We start from the raw sequence: 17656 nt of genomic DNA on the forward strand, positions 1-17656 counted from the left end.
TTTTTTTTTTTTTTTTTTGCCGTACGTGGGCCTCTCACTGTTGCGGCCTCTCCCGTTGTGGAGCACAGGCTCCGGATGTGCAGGCCCAGCGGCCATGACTCACGGGCCCAGCCGCTCCGAGGCGTGTGGGATCTTCCCGGACTGGGGCACGAACCCGTGTCCCCTGCATGGGCAGGCGGACTCTCAACCACTGTGCCACCACGGAAGCCCCTGTGACCATTTTATCTTTAAAATGAAATTTAAAATTTGCTTGAATTTAAAGCAGCACTTCCAGTCAATGCTCAGCATCATCCAAATGTTGACAGTCTTTGGGTAGCTGAATAGTGAACCTTCATTTCTTTCTTTTAGTTGTTTTAGATATGGCCTCATATCATCAGTAAGTAATAGCAACCTCTTGGTAAATGCTCATGGATTCAAATTCCTGTTTTATATATTTTGAGAGGAGGGTAGGACATACTAAGTATTTGCGAGTTCCCTCAACACGTTTTTTGCTTTACATTTGAGGCCAAACATAGGAATTCACCTGTAAAGCCCCTTGGAAATGGCACAAAAATTGTGCTATAATTGAAGCAAATAATGATAATTCTTTGTGGCTTTGATACTTCTCCAATAAAGTGTTCTTATTTGGCCAATAATTTTTCAATAAAATAAAAAATTGTACATTGTACAATAAAAAGTATAATATAAAGAGCTTTTGAGTATCTGTATTGGCTGCAAAAGACAATAGGACAAGTATTTCACATGCACATGTGCAAACACACACACACACAGACACACACACACAGAACTGAACTATGTTTCCAGAGTTCAGTGAAGGAAACACTTTTTCACTGGTAAGGGTAACATTTTCAAAGAGATGAATCAGAAAATTTAGGAAAGATTTAACTCCATTTTGCAGATATTATCAATCATATTCTGTGGGGGCTAAGAAGGGTAGATGATTAAACAGTATTCTCTAAATGGCAAGAGATTATTTTTCTCTAGATTTCAAGTCTGGAAGTCACCAGCAAGGGATCCATAGAGCAGGCAAGAAGGTGCCTGAAATCTCCATCAGGGAAATACCACAATATGGTGTGTCTGCCCTGCCAGCTAAAATGATTCCCAGGCAGACACTACATGGCAATCATTTCATCACAATAGTTGTACCCAAGAAAGCAGTTTACAAAACAAGCACCAAACAACTGGGAATAATTTTCATCATAATCTGCAATCTTTAGCCTGAATAATGAAATTTAATTGTCAAAAATATTAAATAGGAGAGTTCCAAATAATAGGATGACCCAAGTTATCTTTGAACATTTTCTTCTCTAAAAGCTGGTCATATTGGCACTTAAAAAAATAAATCAGAAAATAACATGGCTTCAAGTGGACAAATAAATATGAATTTTAAAGAAAGACTTTGCATTATCTATTGCTTTCCTCTTGATTTGGTTTCATTGATAATTTCTCCCCAAGTTTTCTAATAAGTTCTGCCAAGTCTTCTGAATTTTGAGTTTTTTCTTCAAGAAGTTCATAGCGGAGACTTGAGATGTCCTGTTTAATTTCCTTCAGCTCCCCTTTGCAAAACAAGAGTGATAAGAAGTCAATTGTAAATACGTAATGCAGAGAAACTAGTGATTCTGGGATAGATTGAAATGAGCCTTAATGCCACACACATCTGTATTTTGAATCCCTTCAAAGGAAATCACTTTTTAATGGGGGCAGGTTTCTATTTTCTCAGCTCAGTATTTTGGTTAGTGAAAAGATTATAGAGAAAACTTACAACGTCATCCTCCTGAAGTCAGTGGAAGGGAAACACTGGTGGCAAATGTTACAGGGTTTGGGGGGCAATGGACCCTTACTATCCCCAACCACTTCCTTCTCCCTCCAAGCCCCCCACGGATATAACACTGTTTGCTCTCCCTATCCTCGGGTTTTATGTGTGCGGAGGCGGAGGGTAGACTGTAGTAGTTACTTCATTTTATATAAGGGACTTGGGCACCCATGGATTTTGGTATCCACACAGGTCCTGGAAACAACCTCCCAAGAATACCAAGAGATGACTGTAGTTACTTATCTAGCAAGTGTCATCTGCCCCCAACTGCCGAGACATAGCCCTATTTCCCCAGTGTGTAGCAGTACTGATGGTTGGCTAGATCCTGTCTTCTCCTGTTGAAGCTCACCCTTCCCACGCCCATCTCTCCAGCTCTCCCTCAGCTCTGCTTCAGGCCCCAGGTCCTGGCTTATGCTCAGGGGCTGACTTGTCCCTGTGTTCAACTCACCTTCATTCACTTCATCACTCTCCTTATCTATCTGGGCTTGTAATACATATCTTTTAATGAGCCTCTTCATTATTTTCTAGACAGAGAAAAGAGAAATCCATCTTAGTTTTATGTTCATGATAAATCACTCATTTGGAATAAGTTTCTGATTTTTTCTCTCTTTAGTAAGCACTTCAGAAATGATAGCTATGAAAGATTAAGATGATTTATCTGGTAGGGGATGCATACTATCTCCAGATTTTAAAAGTAATTTTCACATCACCAGGACTAATGACTCAAAAGTTGATTCTTGGGAAAAGAATAAGTTCAGAGCAAACATCCATTGCTTGTATTTTACTTGAAAGTGTTAGAACAAGACACAGCCTTAACAGCTGGGCAGGTCAGAGGTGTGCACTTCTGCACGTGAAAATGGAAAGTTAAGCAAATGTGCCCTCATTTATGGCTTTTCCCCTCCATTACAAAGAAATGGAGCCAGTTTTGATTTTATACTTGCTAATAATTTAGGAATGGCTAGCTTCGATGTAATAATATTTCTCCAGCACTTGAGCTTCCACCATGAGGATATTGCTTTTACTATGTACTTTTCATAAAAAGTAAGAGGCTCAGCAAGTATGCAGGAAGTCCTGGGTGGATATATAGCTAAACCAAATCTTGCTACCTAAACCCTAAACTAAATGATAGTCAAATCCCACTTTCAAGAACTTATCCTAATGATGTAATTAGGTACATGGACAAGTATGTTCATAGTAGTCTACTTATAATAGTGAAAAAAAAAAAAACCTTAAATGTCCATCAATAGAGGATTATTTATTTGTACAAAGGAATATAGTACATCCATTAAAATTAATATGAATATATGTTTTGTGAAGTGAAAAACTATTATTCATTATATAAGTCTTGTTAACTCATTTATATAATATTACATATACATTTCTATAATAATATTAAAATATATGTAAAATTATATACATACATAGAATCATCTGGAAGAATATTCACGAACAGTAAGTAGTCTTTACTTCTCAGTGGTGGGGTTTTTTACTCTCTTCTTTATGTTTTTTGTAAGATAGACTTTTTTTTTTTTTTTTTTGCTGTGTTCATGTATTGGAAGACTATATAGTTAGGACAACAGTTCTACTCAAATCGATCTATAGATTCAACACAGTCACAGTTTTGGAATACACAATCAATTCTAAAATTTATATGGAAAGGCAAAGAAACAGAATAACCCAAACAACTTGGAAAAGAACAACAATGGAGAATTCACATTAGTAAGATAGGCTTTTTACAATAAACGTGTAGGCTCTAAATTCCATGATGGCAAGATTTCATCTATTTCGTTTGCTGCTATATCTCTAGTACTTAGAAAGTGCATTGTACGTGGTAGTTACTCAATAAATTTTTTTTTGAATTAGTGTATTATTTTGATATTGATAAAAATATCATAACAGTTCATTTTCACTTAAATAATCACATAGTTTGAGTTTCTAAATATTACAAATAACTAGTCTTATTTCTTTAAAAATTAATGCTTACCTGATATTGTCTTGGAGGATTACTGAAACTGTTTAACTGGAAATCTTCTGAACTTCTTAAGCTTGATTGTTTACTATGTCCAAACTGTATTTTGAAAAGAATTAGAAATTGATTATCATTTAATTTTTTTTCAATGTGATGATATTTATCTCATTGTTATATATGTGAACTAAGTCTCATATATATAAATAATCTTTTCTATATGTATCGTGCCATTTTAACTTAATTTGCTTAATATTCTGTCTTCCAAGACAAATCATAGACACTTTAGGTGTGTTCAGCCTCTCAGTGTCTATTAGAGGTTGTCTGAGGACACTCTTAGACTTTGTGGCTATCAATCATTTTGTCATGAGAGTCATGTTTTAACATTCCCACAGATACACCCTTGGTGGAGGAAGAGGCAAACAAGTTGAGAAAATAACGGTGGTGATCTCAGAAGTCCATTGATGAGGGATCCACAGTCCAGCATGATGGACTACACCATCCACACCTGCAGTAGAGACTGTGATAAGACTCCTGAAGAAACACCAGGGTAAGACTTTGTTGTAGGATAGGATTCAGGTGCCAAGAAAGCACTAATAAACCATTTGAATTTTAGGATATATATATATAGTATCCTATCTGGTCAGCACTTTTCAAATAATACATTTGCTTGAATAGGAAAATAACAAGGAAAGTAATCTGCAAGAGAGGTGGTAAAGTACCATATTAACATGATAAGAGGATGATTAAAAACCTCTTTAAGGCATTTTCTAAAGGGAAAAAAGTGGTTTTACAAAGAAATAAGTAGGAGAAATTGAGCAAAACACAGCATCTCCAAATATATATTTTTGGGGGTGTAAAACTCTTTTCCAGGGGAGAAGAAACTTCAAGACTATCTACTAAGACAGCCATGATTTATATTTCCCAATGACATCTAAGTTGCTACAGGTAAAGCTCAATGAGACTCAATTAAAATCCTTGACTTCAACGCATTGATGCTTTAAATGGCCACATGCTGAATTCAAGCAGCTATGTACACATTCATCCATTAAACAGGTATGTGTGAGTGACCTCTATATGTAAGGTGCTGTGCTATGTTCTGAGTATTTAATGAATAACATAAATAACTATGATCTAGCTGAGTTATAATAATAGGAAAAGTATGGCAAGGCTGACAAGATTCATATTCATTGTGAAGATATTGTTTAGATAGCATCCTTTTCCATGTAGCTATTTGCCTTTTATTTCACCCTCTCTAATAATGTCAGCAAAATGTCCGTATTTTTTTTAACTTTATATTAACTTTTAAAAAATTAAGATAAAATTTTACAATTTACCAAATTAACCAGAGAGGCAGCTTGGGTTCTGTAGAAGAGTACTTGACAGAAACCTGAAAACTCAAATCTGGCTCTGCCACAAGTTAACTGTGGGATACTAGGTGAGAAGCTGAAACCCTACAATCTCTTCTGACAGTGAAGGGAATGCCCTAGTTGACCTCTACAGTCCTTCAAGTCCTACTAATTCATGAATTTGTGAAACAAATGCAAACTTCAACATATTTTAATAATATTTTAATGTTTATTTTCAAATTACATAATCATTTATTTTTATAATATTATAAAATATAATGATATTTAATATATTAGATATGATTCCTGGATTTCAAACTATGATTTATGCTTTAAAGACATCATTAAACATGATGACCAGAGTCATCACTTCCATCCCCCAGTTTTTATGATAAAGCATGGAGGGTGAGGACAGGTTCATAATCAGAGCGGAAGGATCCAGGCAAAGGGAATCTTTGTGTGCATCACGTCCATCTCTTCATGAATGCACAGCCTCATGGTGGCAAATCATTAATTTGATGTCTCCTTCTTTTGTTAGAGGCCACTAACACATCCAAATGGTGTTCATGGAAAAAAGAAAGTGAAAAATTATACTTCTTTGAGAGTTTTTTAGAGATGAATGTGTGGACCTTAATACTCGTTGTGCCGGTCATTCCAATTAAAGCAGCTCCACAACCCACCATGTCTATGGCAATCATCCTTTTTTGTAAACTTAGTATTATATGAACACTATGCAGGCTTTTTTTCATTTGCTCTTTTCTAACTTAAGGTTTGTTATTCCCAATTCCTGAAACACTCTTTTCCTGGCTCTTTGCCTGTCTGACTTGCTTTGTCTGATCCTCTGGAGTTTAGCTCAACACATAAGCTCCTCAAATGGCTTTCTCTGCCTACCCCATGCAAATAGATCTTGAGAGAGCTAGGCCTTTTGTACCCTTCAAAACATGCTTCACAATTGCTAATTACTTTATTCACTGGCTTGTTTACATGGTTATTGTCTACATCCTCCTGGGCTCTACAGAAGGAGGGACTTTGTTTAGTTTATCTCAGTGCCTTAAGAGCCATCGCTGTCCGGCAGATGGTAAGTGCTCAAAAGTTGTTGGTTGGTGAATGAATGAAGGGAGAAGTGCTTTCGGGTCACTAATAGAGTTCACCTGGTTTCTGAACAACTTGCTATAAAAGACGTGTACAATACAGGTTCGTGAACCAATTGGCTGCAGCTCAACCACACGGGAAAGATAAATCTGAAACATGGTTTTAAGGTCTGAGGCAGATGACTTACAAATTAATACCCTGGATGACACAGAAGAGGTAACAGTACCAGGAAAGCCAGAAAACAGTTTTCTGTTCATTTGAGAATGGGTATAATTGTAGATTTTCCGGATTGTAGATCTTGACGTGTCAATGACTGCAGCTACAGTGTGTCATACAGTTTTATAACACACAGCTCCTCTTTGCATGCACCCAATGGGTAGAGTCTGGGATTTCTCAACTGCAACATTTTTGACACTTTGGGCTGGGTAATTCTTTATTGTGGGGGGCTTCCAGTACATTGTACAATGTTTGCCAGCACCCATGGCCTTGACACCCTAGATGCCAATAACAGTTCCCCTCTCTAGTTGTGACAACCAAAAAAGTCTCCAGGTATTACAAATGCACCCTGGACTGCTGGTAGTGTGGAATCAAAATTACCTCTCAGTGGGAACCACTAGTATAGTTAAATGGTATATGACTAAACAGTTACAAATTCATTTGGATCACTTTTATGTGAAGAGTTCTGCTCTAAATCTGAAGTATGAATTTGGATGCAAATATAACATTTATTTAGCAAAAATTTCTAAACAGTTTCTGATATATAGTAGGTATTCAACAAATACATGTTTAAAAATTTAATAACACAAAGGAGTAATATGTAAGAAGAAACTTACCCAATGGTGCAAAGAAGCATTATTACCACTTGGTGGCAGAAAATTCTAATTTATATTTGTTTTGATGTACAGCTACTAAAATAGGCTGGGAAGTCAAGGGAATTCAGTTGGCAATATGAATAGCATTTAAACCTTAGTGATTTGGACATTTATAGATGGCACTGACGCATAATGTGATGAGAGTGGGAAAGGGGAGCTTGTTGAGTAGAAGCAGGAAGGACTGGGTGTAATAAGCTTTCTTCCTGTCTAATGCAAATACACACTCTGATTCTGAATAAAGCACTGCCTGTCCTTCTTTTCCCCACACCTTCTACCGCATTTCCTGCATTCTTTATGTTTCTTTTCTTTTTTAATCCTAGTAATTAGTTTGATATTAGCATTTCTTATCTTGCTGCAGCTTCATTGTAGGATTAGAGTGAGGAACACTAAATAACTTGTTTGTTATTCATTAAGAATAACAAGTAAGCCTCAGGCTTGGGAATTTTTTATGTTGTTGGACATAGTACTAGGAGTCTGTCTCCCATTCCCCACGTTGAGGGGTCTGAGGCAGGGATCAAAGCAATGAACTGAAAATGCAGAGGAAATATGATCAGTCAGCAGGGGGTGCACATATGACATGAAACCATGTGGTACAGTGCTTGTAAAAGCTCTTGCTTGAAATCAAACAGATATGGATTTGAATTCTGGCTCTGTCATGTGTCTGAAGTGGGACTTTGAGCAAGTCATTTCACCTCTGTTAACCTAAGGTTTCTCATGTATAAAATAGGGAAAATAATATTACCTACCTTCTAGAGTTAATATGAGGATTAAAGAGATAAGGTGTGTAGAATGAGTAGCTTGACATAGCAGATGTTGTACAAGTGTCAACAGCTATTATTATTGTACAGAAGGATAATTATCTACTATGTGGCTTTAGGCCTATTTCATGGTTAGTTTTAATCTGCTCTATTTCTTTTGGAGACACTTTGCTGAATATTGCTTTTTACTGATGTGCTCATGTCCATGACTAAGTCATCCAGGGAATGAAATACTCAGTGATTCCCATACCCAGATAAGCATTAGAATCTCCTAAGTACTTACTAAAATGCACATTTCCAGGCCCAATGGCCAGAGATTTTAACTCTATAGACCTGGAGAAGAGGATGGGTAATTTGTACAAATTCATCTGTTGAAGTGACCCTGGTGATAGTAACAAATTGGAATCACTACATTATATAACTGGTTCATCAGATGACTAAAAAGAAAGCCCCTGACCTAATTAGAAGCTAAAGGACATAGTTCCTGGATATGTAACTGATAAAACAAAAAACTCTCCACATCTCATTCAATCCAGTACAGAATGGACCCCAAATCCTGAAATAACATCTACGCTCCATACTTGCCTATGGTCCATGGCATGTAAAACCTGCTCTGAAACTGACTACTTGAAGGGGATCTGTTCTAGAGCTGGAACAGAGCAAATATTCAAGAAGTTATTTGGCATTTTCAGGTTTATACATATAATACAGTATGGCAGAGACTGAATATTAATGCATGCTGTCCTTTCAGACTATATGTCCGAAAAGCTAATGCTAACCACCAAAGTCAGTGATACTTGGAGCTGATTAAAGATAATAAATAGATATGCTAAAAAGTATTTTTATATGGCTCATCTGACTGATTTATATAGTGTCTGTGGAGCAGATGTGAAGGAAGCAGATGTGAAGGAAGGTTTGTGCGACCTAACCACTTTAACTTTCAAGGAGCCAAGAAAGAAGACCCCAGCAAAATAGAAACTTAACTGTGCCATTTTAGACATAGACTTTATGAAAAAGAATGAACAAAAGCCATGCAAATGGGTTAGGGAAAACACACAGCAACAACAGGCAAAACTGATTGGAACTATAAATGGTTGCTTTAAAAAACATTTTCTCAGGAATATAGTTAATGTATCAAGCAAAAGCAAGCTATGTGAAATATGCCTCAGTTTTGTTCACCACAAGCTTACATGGTAAGGGAAAATAGACACTTGTGTTGATTTGGTCCTCTAGGAATCAAATGCCAAGACAAAGTGAGAAATATGAGATGTATTCAGAATTATGCCTGTGAAAGATAATGCGAAGTGGCAGCAGAAGGCATAAAAAGCTCCCAGACCGTGAGGCACAGCTCACCTGGGAAAGAGGGAAAGGTAATAAGATTGTCTGGGAAAGTCAGCCAGCCCAACGGGGCGCTGTGGTGCAGAATGCCCCAAGAGAGGTCCTGTGTTGGCTTGAACTATCCGGGACCTAAAGAGCATGGCCATGGCGGGAAAGCTGAGGGGACCCCAAAGATGCTGCAGCCGGAGGCTGTCAGCTGACCGAACTCCTTGAAGCAGGCTCTCTCGAAAGAAAACATGAGCCATACATTCCCATGGCTGCCACAATAAACAGTCTCTCAAAAGGGTCTCTAGAAGGTTCAGCTGACATTGGAATCAACATTTCATCGATCTACCACTGTGATCAGATACCAGAGGCTTCGTAATGCTGTTAAAGAATTTGCTTTCGCCTGGGATTGAAATACGTGCTATCGGAAAGTGTAGAGTAATCCAAGCTATGTTTAAAAAATATATTTTCCAGATGATTAAAACAAATTTTAAGTTTCCACATTTTTTGAGAAACTCTAAAGAAAATAAAATTATTTGATTTGAAAGACACTATAGTTTCTATCGTAAAGAAAAAAGCCATGTTGATCCCGCTTGAATTTTTCTCATATTTGTCCAACGCTTTATTGTTATCATGCATTCATCATACTTTCAGCACAAGTAATTTCTTACTGGAAAACTATAAAATCCAACTCACACTGACCTATTTTTGAAAAATTTTTATTGAGTTATTCATAACCAAATAACAAAAAGCTGCTTCTTTATAACAAGTACTTCACTATTTGTATAATAGTGTTTGTGATTTACAAAGCATCAACTGAATCCTCTCAACGATTTTGTGTGATGGGCTGTACAACTTGATCATTCCTATCTTGTAGATGAGGAAGTTAAGGTTCAGAGAAGTCAAACGAATTGCTAAAGGGGCAGAGATAAGATGAGATCCCAATCTTCTGACTACTTGGTTCAATGATCTGGCTATATCAATACTATATCAATACATAAGAGTATTCCTATTTTGTTGGAGGAGGTAACATACTTGGCTTAAAAACAAAACAAAATAGCATCCCTCCTTGGCATTTGTGTCCCATGGGGTGGCCCTGTAGCAGAGTTCTGGCTAATGAGATATAATAACAGAAATTGTTGGGAGGCATCTCTGAGGGTGATTCAGCTAGGGGCCCACTTTTCCTTTGCCCCATTCCTTCTTCATGCCTGAAAAGTGGGTGTGATGTCTGGAGGTGAAGGTGTCATCTTGCATCTGACTATGACAAAAAAATCCTGGAGAACCACACTCACTCCTGGCAACAGTCCTGTACTGCCAACTCTGGAGAGTTAAATGAGAGGGGGAAAAACAACTGTCTTGTTGAAAACACCATGATATGTGCAACTGAATGCTAGTCCCACCAGATACACTGCCCTTCTCCTAATGAATTCACTCATAATTTCCCTCAGCAACACGCATTTATTGTACCCCTACTATGTGCCTGCTGCCAGAATGAAGCAAAAGTCCTCAGCATCAGGGATTTTGCCGCTCCAAATTACGGAGCTGATGCAGCTCCAGGGTACATTGCTCATTATAAACTGGGCTGATGACAGGAGCCATTAAATTCTCAGGGTGCCTTTTTGTGACAGCTTCTCGATTACTGACAAATAATGCAGCCCTGTTAGGTGTGCATAATCTCCACCTGAGCTGCCGAGAATTAAGTTAATTATATCTCCATCAGGTCCCTATTGTTTCAATTTTCCCTTCTTTACATCACAATTTCTATATTCCATCACCCATAAGTACCCCCGTATACTTGTTTACTATCTGTCTTAAACAGCCATGTAATTCTTTTTGCTGATTAACAGGACACAGGCTTATTTTTACTTCTCAGTAACAGATTCTTTGAGCATTGTTAAATTGTTAATTCGTTAATGTGTCTACTGTTTCTTGAAATTGCTTCTGAACATCTGTCCTTTTCTCTGAGTAGAAAGCCTGAACCTACTCGTGGTTTCATATTTTCAAATGTGATCTTACCTGTCTTTTGTCAAGTGATAATTTGGAAAGGTCTTCATGACTTCCGAGAATTCCAAATTTCTTTTCTTCATTTCTCTTTTAAAGATAGAGAGTAAAATAGGTACAATCACTAATTTTACATTGGGAATTATAAAACGAATTTTACTCTTTCTTTATTCCATATTCTAAAAGCCATCTGGTCCAATTCTCCAGCAAGTTTCAATGAGAGAAACGTATTCTTATTGAGGTCTTCCCTTTGGTGAGTACTTGGACATTTCCTTTTGGAGACTGAATTGTCATGGGTTGCAGCTCTAATCACACCTGTAAACTACACACTTAATAACATTAAGTAAAGTGAGGGAAATTTTTGCCACTCAACACACTGAGTTCTGTAAGTTATACATTTGGGAGAGCACCAAAGATGGCATATTTTTCCAAAATTCCTATAGAAAATAATGATAATACATTTAAAGAGGGCTTTAGAATTCTCAAAGCACTTTTACATATTTATCTGATTTGATTTTCATGATGTAGATGCAATTTTTTTTCCCATATTACAGTTAAGGAAATTGGAGCTCTGGGAGCTTAACTTGAGAATCTCACGTAGTAAGTAGCAAATCATTCAATAATAGAATCTTATAGCTGAAAGGAACTTTTACAATCATTTGGCTCAGTTGCCCACCAGTGTAGGAAAACCTATAAATTCCTAATGTTGGTCAGCCAACATTTATTGATTACTTGCAATGATGGGGAGCTCACTATTTCACAAGACAGCCCACCACTCTGTTGGGCAGATCTTCTTGTTACAAATTTTTTTTATTTACATAGAACTAAAAATGAACTATTTGCAACTTTTGCCCATTGCCTCTCTTCATATTTTTGAAGAGAAAATTAAATGTGCTTCCTCATTAAAATTGGGAACTGGAAGCAGCCAGCTCCTTCACGTCCCCATAATATGACACCATATCCACACCTGTTCCCTTCCTGGCCCTCCTCCTCTGGAGGCATCTAGTCCCTCAGTGCTCCTTCTGGATATAGAGTTCTGTCCCCAGCAGAGTTCCCTGCTGAGAGTAACCTCCCCACCCCCATGCATTCCACACAGCATTCCACATGCTCCACACATTTCTAAACCCACTGTGATTGTTCTACTCCTTCATCTAAGCACTAGACCTCTTCTCTTTCATGGCTTCTTAAGATGGTACTGCCTCATGGGATTACTGTTTCCAATTAGTCTCCTTAGATATTTCTCTCTTGAACTACTTAATGCTAAACCTGGTCTCCCATATTATATGTGAGCAATTGATTTCTGAACTTTTCAGTGTAGGACTTACTTGTCTGTCAGATTTCCCCAAGTCATAATCAGCTAGCTGTATAAATTGAGCATGCAAAAAATGGAAGCTGTATAAATTGAGGTATATAAATATACCTAGCTGTATAAATTGAAGGTGAAGTGAGGGACGTGTAGCCACAACAGCAAAAATGCGGCCCAGAATAGCTCTCCCTTTCAGTACCCACTCCAGATAATGTAGTACATTATTTTAGTTACATTTCATGAATTTTTCTTATATTTTTAAGCAGAAATGCCCAGTGTTCTCCTAATAAACAGACACAAGCCAAAGGACTGCTCTGAGCTAAGTGACTACGTTTGGGAATGGATGGACATGTCATCACAGACCGCTTCTTTATAAAGGGATGTGGCACAGTGGTTATAATGGTCTCAGCATTTAAAAATATAATTTTAAATTATCAAGTCAAATCACCTTGTTCATTTCCACATCCTCCTGGAAACCTTTTTTATGGCCCTGGAACAGCTCAGAAATCCATTTTTTAAGCCTCAGTAGGAGATAAAACAGGGACTTTGGACTTGGCACCAGGTTGAAGGGAACAGGAAGAGTTCTTCCTTCCTCAAAGTAGGAAAACCAAAGTTTGGCCCTTGCAAATTTCCACTCCACATCAGCATCATCCTATACAAATACATATGACAGTTCAGCAAGGAAATGCGTAAAAAGAATTACTGGGATGCTTCTAACATTGCGTGACTAGATGGAAGTAATGATGCCTACAACACTCTCAGACCCCAAAGACCACTCCAAGATTTTTTCAAAAATGTTAAGGTACTATTCACACACTCTTTCCTAAATCTGCCTAAAATTTTATCAGGCTTATAGATCTATAGATCTCAAAACTTGCATGTGTTTATAAATACATTGAAAGATATAAATGCATTTTCCTACATTCTAGAAAACACTATGAAAAATTATTCACTTTTTTATTCTGCAACAGATCACTACTTTGATTAATTTGGGAGACAGACCAAGATTTCTGGAATAAAGATGTACACTATCACTCTGAGTTTGAGAAAGGGTCAATTCTGAACATCACTCAAAACAAGATTTGGAGAATAGTGGTATTCGGAAGCAATAATTTTTAAAATAAAGTATAAATTCATGCTGATATAGTATTTCTAAAGAGTTTGTAAATAATAATAACAAATCACACATCATTTCTCATCCTTACGCCTTACTATCCCACCACACCCATAGATATTGTGTTTGGAAGCAAAACATTAAAATTTTCTAGATTCCTGTATATAAAGTATACAAAAATATAGATATTCTCTACAGTATATATAGTATATAAAGAAGTATGTAAAAAGGGAAAGAACAGATGGAAAGCAGTCTATACTGTCGTCACCAATGCTGAGTTGATCCCTGGAATAGTTAAAACGTGTAGCACATAGTATACAAATGTATAGAGATTATACCTCAATTTCCTGGAATGAACTGTTGATCATTGCAATTAACATATTTAGCAAAACAATAACCATTGTAACATTATAGACTCCATAAAGAACATAACCGATGTTTTCAATGAATTTGTGATTATAGTTGATGACCACTGATTTCACTTCAGAAAGTCCAAATATAGCCCAAAACAGTGTCTTAAAACTCTCTTCCACTCTGGTGAAAAAGAAGGAGAGAAAGGAAATGATAAAGTGTACAAATAAACAAAAATGGTACCATAATAAAAGTGAGTTGATTTAGTGTCTTTGAAAATTATTAGATATTCATGAGAAAACTCTTTACTTCCCTGAGCCTCACTTTTCTTTTCTGTAAAATGGGTACAATAATTATTTATTTCTAGGATTGTTGCAAGGATGAGGAAATATTGTGTATATGAAGCACATAGCTCACTATCTGGAACATAATAAGCACTCAGTAAATGCTAGCATAATTACATAACCACAGATATTAACATTTAAATAATCCATAGTTTTGGCAATGGAAGTGTTAAATGTATTACTTAATAAAAGATAATGTTATCTGTTAGAGTCCTTTTGGGTTTCCTGCTCATCTATACTTCCACTAATTTCCAATATAAAGATTACAATAGTATGTGTCTTAAGGTGTCTTAAGGAAAATATGACAATATAAATACAGTCGATGTTACCAAAATCACTGACATGTCTTACATAGGAATTTCAATGCTTTAAGCATAATTACTGACCTTAAACTAAGCCCCTCTGCTTAGCCCAGGTGGTTTAATTTCTCTCATAAACTGAACTTTACAGGAATATGGGTAATAGGTTATGCTTCAGTCAATACTTATTGTAACACTGAATACCTAACATTTGAATAATGTATTCCAAACACACTTTATAAAAAACATGTGTCTATGGTGAACATGTTAAAACTCTTGTCACTATTGATAAATTGGATCGTCTCAGTGATAAGATCCAACAAATTGAATTAGGAAGCAGCTGTTCTCATAGCCAGCATCCCAGGAGTCTGTAGTAAGCAGAAGGACACAGCAGTGAAGAGCACAGATGTTATAGTGGACAAGGGACTATGTCCTGGCTTTTCTACCTATTAGCAGCTATGCAGTGTTCAGCACATCATTTAACTTTTCTGAACTTCGGTCTCCTTTTTTTCTTCTGAAACAGAGATAATAAAATGTGTGTGAGGTAGTTCCTAGCCTTAAAAATGTTAGCTATAATTACTTAATATTACAGAGGTTGCCTACATTATTGAGTTCTTCCAACCCATTTTAAAATACTCTCATTTTGCTAAAGAGTAACTGGAGATGAAGTCTTTACCAAAACATATTTATGCCATGGATGCATATGAACACTGTTAAGCTAACATTTATTTAATCGATGATCTCCATGATCAAAATATCTGAAAGCACATACGTTGTGAAGGCTTCGTTTTGCTTTGCACCAATGTAGTAGGAATAGAGGTTGAACATTCCAATCATAAAGGCCACAAACACCATGATGAATATGACCATGAACTTGAAGATGTCTTTCACTGTTCTTCCAAGTGATATCTGCAGAGGTCCAAAGCTTTCATTTGCTGGTAAAATGTAGGCTATTCTGGAGAAACTTAAAACTACAGCAATTGCATAAAGACCTTCAGATATAATTTGAGGATCAGAGGGGTCCCACTTTATCCTGGCTAGGAGAAAGGAAAGACAAGAGTTATGGTGAGTTTATTTAAGTTTTTTACTTAGGTAACTTCTTTTCTGGGGTAGAAATAAAATTACATTAGCAATCCAGTTCCTGACGGAAGTCTTTTATCTTAAAGGGCTTCTTTAAGTGTCAGGTGTATTTGAGCTTCTGAATTTACTGAGAAAATTACTCCCCTGGTTTGCTGGAAGTTTTCCATAGGGTATAGCATAATGGTTAAGAGTACACATATATATGGAATCTAAAAAAAAAAAAAAAATGGTCATGAAGAACCTAGGGGCAAGACAGGAATAAAGACGCAGACCTACTAGAGAATGGACTTGAGGACACGGGAAAGGCGAAGGGTAAGCTGGGACAAAGTGAGAGAGTGGTAGTGTATATATGGACATATATACACTACCAAATGTAAAATAGATAGCTAGTGGGAAGCAGCCGCATAGCACAGGGAGATCAGCTCGGTGCTTTGTGACCAGCTAGAAGGGTGGGATAGGGAGTGTGGGAGGCAGGGAGACGCAAGAGGGAGGGGATATGGTGATATATGTATATGTATAACTGATTCACTTTGTTATGAAGCAGAAACTAACACACCACTGTAAAACAATTATACTACAATAAAAATGTTAACGGGCTTCCCTGGTGGCGCAGTGGTTGAGAGTCCGCCTGCCGATGCAGGGGACACGGGCTCGTGCCCCGGTCCGGGAAGATCCCACATGCCGCGGAGCGGCTGGGCCCGTGAGCCATGGCCGCTGAGCCTGCGCGTCTGGAGCCTGTGCTCCGCAACGGGAGGGGCCACAACAGTGAGAGGCCCGCGTAACGCAAAAAAAAAAAAAAAAAAGTTAAAAAAAAAAAAGAGTACAAACTGTGGACTCAGCATATGTAAAAATTCCAATACCTACCTGTCTATCTATCTATCTATCTATCTAAAGTCAGCTGGATGAACTGGTACAAATTACTTATCTTAGTTTTATTTTCCCATCTTTAAAAATGAGATAATACTGCTTCTACCTCTGTCATCTGTTGTGAGAATCCAGTAAGTCAACATACATTCAGTGTTTAGAAACTGCTTGGCACTAACTAAATGATAGCATTTACTATTTAATCTTAAACTATAATAAAAGAAAAGAAGGCCCTAAATACATGATATCATTATTTAATTTTAAACTGTAATTACACTATAATGTAATTTGGGGCTTTTGGAGTTATTTAAACTTACTAAAGTAATTTATATTGGTCACTCAAGTCTATTTTTATCATAAAAATGTAGTAATTATTCACTTATGAATTCTTCTGGCATTATTACAGCAGGTCATCAAAAACCTAATTAAGAAACCATTATGAAGAAAAGCAGTGTGTAGGAAAGAGGAAAAATATAATTATAAATTTGTATTTGCTTATTTGCTGAGAAGTGGAATCAGGAAAGGATACAGTAAACTAATAAAAGCACTTTCCTTTTTTATAGCACTTTGAATATAAGTGCAATATATAAATAGATAGTTCTGAGTTTAAAATTCCATATAATAAAAATTTTTGTTATAAAATAATGGCTACATTCCCTGTGCTGTACAATATATAAAAGCTTACATTATGCACTAAAAGTTAATTAAATATTAAAAGAAATATTAAAAAGAAATAATAAAAAAGAAATCCCTATGTGATATAGCCAGTAAAACCCATAGAGATGTCAATTGACTGTTAATTGACATCTTAACAGAGGATTTGAAATAAGTATTCAAAGAGAATCTGTTTTCCCCACTCTAGGTTTCTACAAGGAGAGATTTTCCCTAAGCAAATAACTGAATCTATTTCTATCACTTAGTCACTTTCCTCCTGGGGAGGTGGAATGACTTATCTGATTACTAAACTGGGGTAGAAACTGAGCATACTTGGTTCAGCTCTGCCCTCTTTTTTCTTGAGAATTTTCCTCTGGTCTTCCATTGGGGAATCTCACATGATCAGACACTTGCTGCCATACCCCTCTTTGAGGAAGACTGCCCTGTCCATACATCTGCCTAAGCCTGAA

At 36.8% G+C, this 17656-nt stretch overlaps 1 protein-coding gene across 4 annotated transcripts in view; it reads right to left on the bottom strand.

Moving 5' to 3' along the window:
* Positions 1 to 1212: 1212 nt before the first annotated feature.
* TRPC6 (transient receptor potential cation channel subfamily C member 6) overlaps positions 1213 to 17656 on the bottom strand; it is a 117291-nt gene continuing 100847 nt past the window's right edge. For 2 of the 4 annotated variants that reach the window (XM_022562056.3, XM_022562054.3), the window contains 7 exons: positions 15361 to 15625; positions 13933 to 14128; positions 12929 to 13132; positions 11190 to 11264; positions 3798 to 3881; positions 2262 to 2337; positions 1213 to 1556 (listed from right to left, as the gene is read on the bottom strand). In XM_022562056.3, the coding sequence (XP_022417764.1) occupies positions 1405 to 1556; positions 2262 to 2337; positions 3798 to 3881; positions 11190 to 11264; positions 12929 to 13132; positions 13933 to 14128; positions 15361 to 15625 (1052 nt within the window). In that variant the 3' untranslated portion in view covers positions 1213 to 1404. The other 2 variants (XM_022562057.3, XM_022562055.3) reach the window with 2 other exon arrangements.

Source organism: Delphinapterus leucas, chromosome 7 (genome assembly GCF_059928025.1).
Source record: "Delphinapterus leucas isolate spDelLeu-1000000601 "Yukka" chromosome 7, BTC_Dleu_Yukka2, whole genome shotgun sequence".
Taxonomy (NCBI): Eukaryota; Metazoa; Chordata; class Mammalia; order Artiodactyla; family Monodontidae; genus Delphinapterus; species Delphinapterus leucas.